General features: G+C 48.6%; 3 protein-coding genes across 7 annotated transcripts in view; 1 reads left to right on the top strand and 2 right to left on the bottom strand.

The window, feature by feature from the left end:
* tecpr2 (tectonin beta-propeller repeat containing 2) overlaps window positions 1-6,387 on the bottom strand; it is a 26,922-nt gene extending 20,535 nt beyond the window's left edge. The window contains exons 1-10 of one of the 4 annotated variants that reach the window (XM_028438880.1): window positions 6,328-6,387; window positions 4,830-4,928; window positions 4,201-4,341; window positions 3,561-3,689; window positions 3,142-3,273; window positions 2,327-2,484; window positions 1,510-1,663; window positions 1,287-1,439; window positions 451-583; window positions 206-378 (exon numbers count right to left, since the gene is read on the bottom strand). In XM_028438880.1, the coding sequence (XP_028294681.1) occupies window positions 206-378; window positions 451-583; window positions 1,287-1,439; window positions 1,510-1,663; window positions 2,327-2,484; window positions 3,142-3,273; window positions 3,561-3,689; window positions 4,201-4,341; window positions 4,830-4,904 (1,248 nt within the window). In that variant the 5' untranslated portion in view covers window positions 4,905-4,928; window positions 6,328-6,387. Of the gene's footprint in view, window positions 1-205; window positions 379-450; window positions 584-1,286; window positions 1,440-1,509; window positions 1,664-2,326; window positions 2,485-3,141; window positions 3,274-3,560; window positions 3,690-4,200; window positions 4,342-4,829; window positions 4,929-5,216; window positions 5,466-6,327 lie in introns of those variants that run through there. The other 3 variants (XM_028438881.1, XM_028438879.1, XM_028438882.1) reach the window with 3 other exon arrangements.
* znf839 (zinc finger protein 839) lies at window positions 5,612-11,618 on the top strand. Its single transcript, XM_028438884.1, has 10 exons — window positions 5,612-6,276; window positions 6,363-7,340; window positions 8,139-8,270; window positions 8,683-8,784; window positions 8,856-8,945; window positions 9,027-9,173; window positions 9,242-9,340; window positions 9,406-9,490; window positions 10,010-10,112; window positions 10,765-11,618. The coding sequence occupies exons 1-10, from the start codon at window positions 5,641-5,643 to the stop codon at window positions 11,051-11,053; spliced, it is 2,661 nt and encodes an 886-aa protein (XP_028294685.1). The 5' UTR covers window positions 5,612-5,640; the 3' UTR covers window positions 11,054-11,618.
* cinp (cyclin dependent kinase 2 interacting protein) lies at window positions 11,125-12,682 on the bottom strand. 2 transcript variants are annotated; one of them, XM_028438888.1, is made up of 5 exons: window positions 12,614-12,682; window positions 12,332-12,484; window positions 11,651-11,726; window positions 11,449-11,569; window positions 11,125-11,373 (listed from the first exon to the last, which is right to left on the bottom strand). In XM_028438888.1, exons 2-5 carry the CDS (start codon window positions 12,481-12,483, stop codon window positions 11,171-11,173), a joined length of 552 nt encoding a protein of 183 aa, XP_028294689.1. In that variant the 5' UTR covers window position 12,484; window positions 12,614-12,682; the 3' UTR covers window positions 11,125-11,170. The 2 variants fall into 2 exon arrangements, with proteins under 2 accessions (XP_028294689.1, XP_028294690.1); XM_028438889.1 differs by lacking the exon at window positions 12,614-12,682 and having other exon boundaries at window positions 12,332-12,604.
* Window positions 12,683-12,783: the final 101 nt, after the last annotated feature.

Raw genomic sequence — 12,783 nt, 5'->3', positions numbered from 1 at the left:
TTATTAATGCAATCCCAGAACTTTCTACACTTTCATATTCTCTGAACTGAAAACCTTTCAAATGTGAATAAATTATTTTTTATGTTTGTTCAATGATTACTGTTAAATAAAAAACAGCCTTAGTATTCACAGAATCTTTCCCGTCATAATGTCACATGACCTGGTTACGGGTCTGATGATGTCACAAACCACAGCCAATGGTTACCTGCTCCGCCTCCTCCTGTTCGTCATCACTAAGGCCTGCCTCCTCCTTCTTTGATTGGCCTTCTACCTCAATGGGAACTGTTCTGATTGGCTGGGCCATTTCCACTGATCCCATTGGTTGGTCAACAGAAGGCGGAGTCAGTGGGGAGAGCTGGCCAATGGAGAGCTTCAATGCTGATGTTTAAAAGCAAAAAAACATTACAACATGTTTACAGATGTTTACAGATGTTTACAGTGAGTGCTCACAGGTATGCGTTATTCCCTCAGGACTGTCTGACAGGCGGATGACGTCTCTGTCTCCTTTAAGGACAAAGATCTCATTGTTGCAGCAGGAAACAGAGACGATGTCCCCACTGCTCTCCAGGGCTCCGACTACCTCCTGGAACAGGTTTAAGAGTTAATGTGACCAGGACAGGACATTACAGGACAAGGAAAGGATGGGACATCCACCTTGCTTCTGAGAATGAACATTTTATCTTTTCCAATATTTTTTCCCATATTTGAGGTCCTGATGAAGAAATTATCCCAAAATGGGAGGCCTGAGCGATAATGTCATGGAGCTCCAACCAGCTGTGCTGCTGGCTCTGCACCCTGAGGTGTGTGACATCAAGGACACAGCAGCAGGTACAGATCAGCTGTGTTCATCACAACATGGGCCTCCATGGACTAATTCAACTCTGTGAATGGAAACTAACCAAGCTTAAAGTGAGTTAGTTAGAGACCAGTCAGTTTTACACGCCTCTAAAAATGACCCGGCGAGAAACAAGTACCAAGATCTGGAGGAAGGCCTCTGGTTAAGACCAGAACATGTGACCAGGACCAAGGCTATCGTCCTGAGGTTGGAATATCTGGAGTTATTGGAGGGGGATGTGCTGTGACGATAGGAAGGTAGAACCAATTTTGTCATCTTAAATAGTCCAATAGATAGGGAAATACTCTAACACCTGTTAGACAGAGATGATCCTGATCTGATCATCCTGTAAGGGTTTAAAACAGGACATCTCACAAGCTTTCATTCAATCATCAGAGCAGTGCTTTGACCTTCTTTAGTTTTAAAGTCAGTGGTTGGTGCACACTCATACCTGTCTGACACAGTCCACCACATACAGACTGTACTCGTTCCAGCTGAGGATCAAAGCATCTGAGAGGAAACAGCTGATCAGACCCAGCTGAGGCTCAGAGGGACGGAACCCTCCCACTGACCCTGGACGCGGAAACAGCTCGATCTGAGGGACCTGTTCACACACACACACAGTCATGTTAAACCAGCAGACACCAGTGTAACCAGTATGTGTGTGAGGTCACCTGTGGGTGGAACAGCGCTCTGAGCTGCTGAGTGACCTTCACTCGTCCTCTAACGTCCGCCCTCCACAGCTTCAGATCAGGACCGGCTGCAAACACCTCAACGTCACTTTGTTTACAAAGAGCAGGAAGGAAGCAGGCCCCGAACCTCCCACTGCTGGAACACACACACACACACCACAGACACAGGCACAGACACAGACACAGACACCAGTAGAGGTGTATCTGGTTCTTAAAGGCAAACATTCTGTTCCTAAGATGTGTTCAATCTGTAACCAGACTAAATGGTGATCAAAGCTAAATGGTGATCATAGCTGATGTTAGCTGATTGTAGCTAACACAAAGCGTTGTGCCACTGGATCAACTGGGACCACCATTTTGTTGGGTCACAGAATTTGTCCCAACACCTGTCCTAGAATCCTAGTTCCTGTTGTCATACTCTTTACTTCATCAGAGGAGAGGAAATGTTGCAGTGATTGGATGAAACGATCGTAACATGGGGGATGGGGCGTGTCCTCCTGACTGGCTCAGGTGTGCCCCCCTCCTTAAACCTGACCACACGCAGGAGGAGGCGTGGCCTCCTCCCTAACCCTGACCATGCCCAGGAGGAGGCATGGGTTCCTCTCTAAGACCACACCCAGGAGGAGGCGTGGCCCCCTCTCTAAGACCACACCCAGGAGGAGGCATGACCCCCTCTCTAACTCTGACCACACCCAGGAGGAGAAGTGTCCACAGGTCAGTGACATCAGAGGGGGAGGAGCCACTGCTGTCAGGTATGATGGCCCAGAGTACATCACCTGTGTGTGTGTGTGTGTCCTACCTGTGCTGTGATTGGTCCCCCAGCTGTAAGACTTCCTGTGTCTGAGTGCAGTAGAGTAACTTCTTGTGCTGAGTGGAAACCAGTAACACCTGATGTTTGTATTCCAGCTGCACAACAGCAGAGGATTCCTCCATCAGCAGCTGGGGCTTACACACACCCTGAAACACACACACGCACACACACAGTTACACACACCCTGAAACACGCACGCATGCATGCGGACACACACACACACACACACACACACACACACACACACACACACACACACACACACACACACACACACACACACACACACACACACACACACACACACACACACACACACACACACACACACACACACACACACACACACACACACACACTGTTCATGCTGTCCCATAGGTGAATATACGGGGAGCCAGAAATATACCGAAGTGCAGCATGATTTATTGACTGTCTGAACAATTTGGGAAAAGCTGAATGATATTGCTGCCTTGCAAAAAGGTTGCTTTAAGCTATTCCCAGAGGGAAAATAAATGTTTGTGTTTTAATTTCAAATTCTGTCTGGTGCCTGGTTTATAAAGTAAACAAAAAAAGAGCTAATTCACCACACTCAGCTAAAACTCAGACTACTGGTATTTGAGGGTTACACATGTGTTGTACGTTAGCTTGTTGCTAACATGTGTTAGTCTTATGTTAGCATGTTGATAGTGTGCTGTTCCATCCATCCATCGATCTTCAAACCCGCTAATTCCCGTGTATCAGGGTCGCGGGGGTCTGCCAGTGCCAATTAGCGTGCTGTTCCCTTGTTGTTGACATGGTCTTACCTGGTCCAGGTCCAGAGCAGAGAACACGACTCGTCCTCGATCGTCTCCAGAGAACAGCTTCATCCCATTGGTGCTCCAGGCCAATGAGGTCACAGAGCCTCTGTGTAAGCCAGTCACATCGAAGCGTCGCAGCTGCAGGATGGTGTTACCAAACAGTGAAAGTAATAATGAGTCATTAATTAGATAAAAGTAGCAAAAGGGATTCCGCACACCAGATATTTACACTTTTCATTAAACCTGTTTTTTAAGCTATATCTGATGTGTGGACTCGCTTTTGCTACTGTCATTGTATTGTCATCATTTTTCCAGTCCAGTCATCCTCTGGAATGTGCGATCCATGTGTGTGTGTGTGTGTGTGTTGGTTCTGACAGATTACAAACTAGTTTATCACTGTTGCTATTACGTTTTTTTTTTCTCACCTGTTTGTTACGACCAGGAAGTGGCGACACCAGCTGGAAGATGGTCACCTGGCCTGAGGCTGTTCCCACGGCAACCAGATCATCAAAACAACTCAGCAGCTTCACAGCTGACACTGGACCACACTTTCCCTGTTACACAATAATTGACACAATATGTACACACTGTACGATACATCTACATTTCAGGTCATTGTGTTTGTCATATGTGACGATTATGTATTTATTTATAAACCATGTGTCTCGTCTGATCTGATCTTTTGTATCCGTTTACCCTGAACAGGGAGGGGGTGGAGCCTGTCCAAGCTCTGAGTGTCTCTAATGGTAACACACTGTTTACTACAAATGTGTGTGTGTGTGTGGGTGCTGTGTATAGACCCCAGTACAACATTTAGGGAGCTGAATACTGACAGGTGACAGGTGTGTGTCTTTTTATTGTTTATTCTACTTTTCATGTTCAGTTGAAAACTTGAAAATCTCTGACAGACCTCAGTCTGATATATTTTAATAACAATAATAAATTAACAATATAAAATATTTCCTCTTTTCCAAATATTGCATCACTCACACACACACACACACACACACACACACACACACACACACACACGCACACACACACACACACAGAGTGACCTCTGACCTCCAGGCTGTACTTGTTGAGCTGAGCCAGGTGTCTACAGTAGAGGTAAATCATCCCAGTGCTGCTCCCTAGTGCCAAGAAGTCAGTACTGCAGTCCAACGCTGTGAGATACACCAGCACTGACTTGAAGCCCCTCTGCACCTACAGACACACAATTACAGATACACAACTGACACATTATTACAGACACACAACAGACACATTATTACAGACACACAACAGACACATTATTACAGATGCACAACAGACACATTATTACAGATGCACAACAGACACATTATTACAGATGCACAACAGACACATTATTACATATGCACAACAGACACACAACAGACACATTATTACAGATGCACAACAGACACACAACAGACACATTATTACATATGCACAACAGACACACAACAGACATTATTACAGATGCACAACAAACACACAACAGACATTATTACAGATGCACAACAGACACATTATTACAGATACACAACAGACACATTATTACAGATACACAACAAACACACAACAGACACATTATTACAGACACATTATTACAGATACACAACAGACACATTATTACAGAGACACAACAGATACACAACAAACACACAACAGACACATTATTACAGACACACCTTAGCTGGGATGCTGCTGGTCAGGTAGTGGAGGGGACAGAATTCCCTGAGCACAGACACAGGCTGAGGGTCCATGATGATCAGAACCACAGACACAACCTGTCAGACAAAACCCAGGGTTAAACAAGGATCAAAGTGATTGACTGATTGATCAGAAAGATGAATAACACACACACACACACACACACACACACACACACACACACACACACACACACACACACACACACACACACACACACACACACACACACACACACACACACACACACACACACACAGAGCATCCTCCCTGTCCTGTAGCTGTTAGCTTAGCATGTGCTAACTGTGTTAGCAGAACCATCGGTCCGGTCCAGTATGAAGGATGGTGGAAGTAGAAACACGGACCTTGATCCAGATGTTGGAGCAGGTGTTGATCCAGATGTGCAACAGCTGTGTGCAGGTGCTAAGCAGCTGTTAATGCGTAACCCTAACATCAAACATCGAACATCGCCCCGTCACTGACTGTAAACAAAGCGCCTCCTGCTGGACAAACAGGGCTCTACAGTCGTCTGCTCCGGATCCCGTGCTGATCCAGTCCTGGTTTGTGTGATCCAGTCCGGAGCTTGTGTGCTACCTCTCCGCTCTCAGCTCGTGCTTCTAACGGCCTGGTCTTCGCGGCTTTTCGGTAATTTCTCGGTGAGTCTCCGTCCAAGCGTCCGTTTGTCCCGGCCCGTCCTTTATCGGTGGTCCCGGTTCCGTCCCGGCCCGTCAGCGGACCGAACCGAGCCCAGTTCTGCCGGGCCGCGCTTCCCGCTAATCGACAGCCAAAATGGCGGACAGCGAGGAGGACAGCAGAACAATAACAGCAGAGCCTCCTGCAGGGTCCGCGGACCAGGCCGAGGTCGCGGCCGGGCCGTTGCTGGACCTGCCGACCTCCACCACCATCCTGTTCCTGCAGCCGGACGGAAGCCTCCTGGAGGCCTCGGGCCCGGAGGAGCAGCTGCTGCTGGAGCAGCTCCACCAGCACAACATCGTCCAGGTCTCCGACACCGAGGCCGTCCAGCTACTGCAGACCAGCCCCCTTAGACCCTTGCACGGCCCGGGTCTGGACCCCAACCACCTGCAGCAGGTCATAGACCAGGTCACCAAGGCCCAACAGGTCCAGGTCCAACACACCCAGCAGGTCCAGGTTCCCCCTCCCGCCCAGAAGGTCCAGGTCCAGCTCCATGTTCCCCCTCCCGCCCAGAAGGTCCAAGTCCAGCTCCAGGTTCCCCCACCTGCCCAGAAGGTGCAGGTCCAGGTCCCCCCTCCCGCCCAGAAGGTCCAGGTTCCCCCTCCCGCCCAGAAGGTACAGGTACAGGTGGGCCTGGATCAGGTTTCACAGAATAAAGCCTCCCAACAGCTGAAGACTGTTCAACATGTAGCGTTACAGAACCTACAGAACCCAGGCAGCAGCACCAAGAAGGTAGGACAGACACACACACATTGATACATTCACACACATACTGATACTCACACAGTGACATGGATGATGATGATTTTGTGTTTCAGTCTGATCCTGTCAGGATTCAGATTCAGGTTCCTACCAAACAGGAAGTGAAGCCAGGCCCCGCCCCCAAACAGAGGGTAGTAGCCGTCAATCACCCGCAGGTGAAGCTGTCGACCAATGGCAGTGCTCAGATCATCCACCTGCAGCCTGTGATTGGTCAGCAGGGTCACTTCCTGCTGCAGAGTCCAGTTGATAATCAGATCCAGGTTCTGCTGCAGAGCCCCACCCCCGGGGCTGCATCTCTTCTACCATTGGTCCATAAGCTGCCAGAGTCTTCGCCTACGTCTACAAAGGCTCCTCCTCCCTCCGTAAAAGCTCCGCCTCCCTCCATAAAGGCCCCTCCTCCCACTGTAAAAGTTCTGCCTCCCTCTATAAAGGCTCTGCCTCCCTCCATAAAAGCTCCTCCTCCCCCTGTAAAGGCTCCTTCTCCCCCTGTAAAGGCTCCTCCTCCCTCAGTAAAGGCCTCACCCCCCTCTGAGCCCCAGAATGTTGTCATAGCAGCTCCGCCCCCGTCGGCTCCGGCACCATCAGCTCCGGCCCCGTCGGCCCCGCCCCCATCAGCTCGTCTCAATAAGGAGAAGAAGAAGAGGGAGAAGCGTGTGGCGAAGGTCCAGACTCGTTCTGGGCGTGTTTCCCGCCCACCGAAGCACAAAGTGAAGGATTATAAATTCATAAAGACTGAAGACCTCGCCGACGGCCACGTGTCCGACTCAGACGACTACTCTGACATCAGCGAGGAGGACGAGGAGCGCAGGATGACCTCTGACCCCGGAGCGCCCTTCAGCTTCAGCCACCGGGCACGGCCCCATCGCTGCCCCCGCTGTGAGAAGGCCTACATCGGGCTGGGGGGGCTCAACCGCCATTACAGGCTCAACCCCACCCACGGAGAGCCCCTCCCCCTGCCAGACAACAGCCAATCAATGGAGACGGCTGCTCCAGTCAAGGAGGAGGACAGACCTGCTGCCATGGCAACCAACAGAGTGAGTGGTTACAGAGGCTCCTCCCCCATCACAGCAGCTCTCACTACAGCTATTGATCAGTTTAGTTTGTTAGTTTGCTGCACTGCCTATGCTAACGTTTGCTTGATGAGCTGCGTATGCTATCGTTAACTTGATGCGCTGCTTATGCTAATGTTTACTTGATGCGTTGCATATGCTAATGTTTACTTGATGCGTTGCATATGCTAACGTTAGCTTGCTGTGCGTGTCTGCCTATGCCGAGATTTGCTTGCTGCATAGCCTATGTTAACATTAGCTTGCTGCATAGCCTATGTTAACATTAGCTTGCTGCATAGTCTATGTTAACATTAGCTTGCTGCATAGCCTATGCTAACGTTAGCTTGATGCACTGGAAATGCTAACGTTCGCTTGATGCACTGGAAATGCTAACATTAAATTGATGCGATGCATATGCTAATATTAGCTTGATGCACTGCAAATGCTAACATTAAATTGATGCGATGCATATGCTAACATTAGCTTGTTGTGTGGTGCTGCCTATGCTAGCATTAGCTTGTTGTGTGGTGCTGCCTATGCTAACATTAGCTTGTTGTGTGGTTCTGTCTAACTTTAGCTTGCTGTCCTGCGCTGCCTATGCTAACGTTAGCTTGCTGTGCCATGCTGCCTATGCTAACGTTAGCTTGCTGTGCGGTGCTGCCTATGCTAACGTCCAGCTACTTCCACACAGTTATAGGTTGAATGTTGCTGACCCTAGAAAACATAAACCAGTGACCCTCTGGTTAGTAACTAGTAACTTGTAACTAGTTTCTCTCTCTGCAGGTAGAGGGGGGGCCGGCCTCAGCAGCAGGACTTAGAGCCAATCACCACCGAGGACCAGGACGACCCCCGGGGCGAGGGCGTGGTAGAGGGAGAGGCCGGGGAAGGGGCCGACCATTGGGACCACCCCCTAAGGTAAAGAGGTGTGTGTGTGTGTGTGTGTGTGTGTGTGTGTGTGTGTGTGTGTGTGTGTGTGTGTGTGTGTGTGTGTGTGTGTGTGTGTGTGTGTGTGATGCAATATTTGGAAAAAAGGAAATGTATTTAATATTATTATTATCAGACTGTGTCACTGAGAAGCTTGGACCAATCACAGAAGACTTTAGTGTTTAAGCTACATTGAGTTTGAATATTTTTCACATTTAGTCTGAACTAAATCATAAGAGTTTATGGATTCAGCTAACATGTATTAATGTTTGTAAATACACACAGACCTCACTACACATCACTGACATGAAACACTGGAAACAATCACAACAATCACACGTTCTGACGTAGAACGACTTAAAGACTTTAACAAACACTGACTCTGATTGGTCGGGCCTGTCAGGTGACTGTGGGGCTGGTGAGCAGACGCGGTCGTCGGGGGAGACCACCAAAGCTTAGTGTTGCCATGGTAACCACCCAGCGAAGGAGGGAGCGGCTGCAGGAGGTTTGTTATCACAGCCTGATTGTCTGGGAGGGGATGTTGCAGGTTCTCATCGTTTGTGTTTTCTTTGTCAGCTGCTGGATCAGTGCGAGTCTGAGGACCTGATGGAGGTCGTCCTTCCTCACTTTAGCAACGTCAGCCTGTGGGACCTCCTCTCAGCAAAGGTACGGTACAGTAACCGCTCCTCCTGCAGAGGGAGCCTCTACCTCAGAGAACCTCTCAGAAAGCTGATCTGTTCTCCACAGGTGGGTTCTGGCGGTTCGGGACGGTCCAGGTTCCCTGACGTGTACAGAGAGTTTGAGGCACTGCAGGCGGATGTCAGAAGAGCAGCTCAGGACTACATCAGCAGCCCGGGGGCCGGAGCCTATCCTCTGGAAGTCAGGAACATTGAGGTGAGTGTCTGAGCTCCAGGAGTCATGTCACTGAGCCATGTGACCTGTGTCATGTGACCCGCTCTCAGGTGGCTCGCTCTCTGGGGATCCTGGATGAGGTGAACAAGATGAAGGTGGTTCCTGGGACGCCGTCAAGCCTGACCAACAAGAACAGTCGATACTTAGAGGTAGGTCAGATGGACCAGAACTAGGACCAGAAACAAGCTCCAGTCTGACTTGTGTCTGTGCTCAGAACTCCAAGATGTTACCGCCGTCCAAACGCTTCAAGATGGAGAACAGCGTCCCAGCGCAACACAACGGACACCAGACGCCTACAGGTAGCCTGTGCCACTGTGAGCAAGCTAATGTGTCAGAGCAAACGTAAAACACTCAAATATTGCTAAAAAGTTTTTATGCCTTCATGAGGTGGTTTTTCAGACGTTTTGAGATTGACATGTCGCAAAAGCTCTATGGAGACCCTAACGTGACGTACCTGGTCACATGACCACTTCTCTGTGAGAAAACATGGCGCGATATGTGTGGACAGAAGAGGAGACCCAGACATTTCTTAGCACTGGTGGCCTAGTAGTTAAGGAAGCGGGCTTGTAATCGTAGGGTCACTGGTTCGAATCTCACCTGGGCCATCACTGTGGGATGTTGAGCAAGTCCCTTAACCCTAACTGCTCCCCTGGCGTTACACTGTGGCTGCTCACCCATGCATGAGTGATGGATCAAAGCTTCCTCTATGTTAGTGTAATACCGTTACCATAGAAACCATCACATCTCCATGTTTCTTCTACTGGAGCAGCTCTTTGTTCAATTATATTTATATATTTTTTCCTCTTTTTCTTCTCTAGCTGCGACCTCTACAACCCTTGTTGACCCCCTGACCCCTACCACTCCTGTGACCTCTACGTCTGTTTCTCCTCCAGAGAGTTTGGACAAACTCACGGCTGAGAGGTCAGTGTTCCTGTAAATAATTTATAGGGTGTTTTACATAGACCCTTAGAGTGAGATCACAGATTAGTTCTGGGTTCTAATCCCATGTTCAGTGGTGAATGACTCTGACCTCAGGCTGTTCAATATTACCTTTACGTCCACAACACTAATGGTTTTGAACCTAGTTTAACCAGTGACGGCGATGTCAGTGCTCACTGTGTGGGGAGGTGAGTCATCTTATTGATGTAGTGATCATATATTGATGTCTTCATTTTGTGATCAGAGATGAATGTTGCGATCGTCTCAGTAGAAAAGATCAATAACATGTTGTGGATCAATGCTCAACATCACAGAGAAGGGTTTATCACACCAACACATTTTATTAGTTAACAGAGATTATTGTTTTGTTTATTTAATCATTTATTTGGCTCCGCCCACGCAAATAGGTACACAACTAGGAGACGAGGCTGCTGCCATGGCAACACAAACAATTCCACAGTTATTAGAACATCTGAACAGAGGAGTGACACTGTGTGTAGCACTTAAGGAATGTGTCGTTCAATCAGAGGACTCAGTGTTGTTTAATTAAGGTTATTCTTACATGTTTAAGATTGGTCTTCTTATTGGTCCTGCTCTGGTACTACGTTGTCTCAATTTGTCTCTGGCCTTTTAGGTCTGCTGCTGACCCCTCAGATCAGAGCTCAGGTTCTGATAAAGCGGAGTCTAACCCGGTCCAGGATGTGGTCCAGGACCCTGTTCAGGACGCGGTCCAGGACGCGGCCCCATGTGTGGACAAACCTGTAGAGGAGATGCTGATCCAGCCGAGCTCAGAGGGGATCCTTGTTGTTAACGGACCCGATGGGACCACCACGCACATCCAGAACCCAGAGGAGGTTCCCCTGGAGGCGGTCCAGACCCTGCTCGACAACGAGGTGTCGGACGGAGCCAAAGCTCCTCAGTGACTGAGCGTGTTGGTCACATGACCAGGTTCAATGGGTCATGTGACCTGTTCATATGTAGATAAAGGACAAAGTTTAAGGAAGTGAATTATTTTATTACTTTTATAAAATGTTGTTAGATCACAGTGGACGGAGCCCCGTCTCCATCAGCAGGGCCTCCACAGTCAGTCTTGTCCTATCGGTGATGAACGGCTGGTGCAGCCAACCAGAGAGCAGCACTAGGCCGAGGTCAGAGGTCACCGTGTGCGCCACTTCCTGTAGGATTGTCTGCTTCAGCCTCAGCTCCTGACGGAAATCAACCAATAGCGTGGCGGTGGCGACCTCTGAAACGTACAGCGTGAGGCCTTAGTAATGGTTACTACAGTAATGCTGGATGTTGCGTTGCCACGACAACCCACCCAGATCTTTGCAGCTCCAGCCGTGAAACAAATGTCCTTCTCCTTGGGTTCTAAAGTCGTCCAAAGCTCGAACTCCGCTCTGCGACGCCGTCAGACGCTCCATCTTTGTTACTATGGTAACCTGACATAAACGGGAAGTGTAAATAAAAACATGTACTTTTTTACTTTGATCTGTTTGTTCATGTTTTTGATCAACTCTCACCATCTTGTCCACCACGTCCTGCAACGTCCTGCAGTCGTCCTGTAGGGGGGCGGAGTCGGACACGCCCTGCTGTGAGCTGCAGAAACACACACGTTTATTTACACACAAATTCACTGATATGCTATCCATCTAACCTTCAGAACTACTGACTCCAGTCTGTCGAGTTTCCAGGACAACAGCACAGTTAGACTCTGGGGTTCAAACCTAGCCCTGGAGGGACACTGATCCTGCAGGTTTTAGACAAGTCCCTGTTCTTCGAAGGGTGGAGCAGGGACACGTCCCTCCAGGAGCCTCATGGTGGAACTGGCAATCATGTCACAGGTTTAGCAGCTGATGTAACAACTAAAGGAGGTTCTAGATTAACATCTGGGGCCTGTACTACAGAGCTAGATAACATCTTACCAGGCTAAATCACCATTATAACTTAGGGTGAACACCTAACCTGGTTTTATTCTGACAAGTATCTGAGCGAGTACTAAAGTCCCGCCTCCTGACCAATCAGATCTCTTATACAACGAGCTGTCCAATAAAAGCAGGGTCATTGGGAACACGTGCCTGTGTGGATCTGATGTGACACTAACAGGAAAGAGAATATTCTTTATTTACCATCACATCCTTGCTGTGGGTCTTGACCCCTAATGTCCTGTGGGTCTGGACCCCTAACCCGTGCTATAAACTGACCGCTTGCTGTTGACGATGTTCGCTGCAACGTTGAATCCCTCGTCGTTTAATCTGTTCCAGCGAAGCATCAGATTGAACCAATCCGCTGCATTGTCTTTGGTCTTTCGGCTACTTCCTGTGAGAGCTGAGCACTTCCTGTTTGTAGAAGTCATCCTTTACGAAAAAAGAATTTATTTTCCCCCAATCAAACGTATAATGAATAGATCTGTTCCTAAGTGTACAAACATGAACCATGAAGGCAGCTGTTCATACATTCCATAAGTCTATGATAGATCTACTCACCGAAATGCGATCGATCACGTGACAAACTGAAACACGTGCTCCAACTGCGTCTCTTCTTTGGTGGTGTTTAAACGCTCTCTGCTGCCTCCGGCGGTTTCTTTGAACAGAAACAGTGAGTCTTTAAATTCTCTGTTATTTTATTTTAATCTATATTCTAAAGTGGTTTGTGT

Source organism: Gouania willdenowi, chromosome 22, assembly GCF_900634775.1.
Source record: "Gouania willdenowi chromosome 22, fGouWil2.1, whole genome shotgun sequence".
NCBI classification, from domain to species: Eukaryota; Metazoa; Chordata; class Actinopteri; order Blenniiformes; family Gobiesocidae; genus Gouania; species Gouania willdenowi.
The sequence above is the reverse complement of the archived record's forward strand: the minus strand, read 5'-3'. Positions and strand labels throughout refer to the sequence as shown.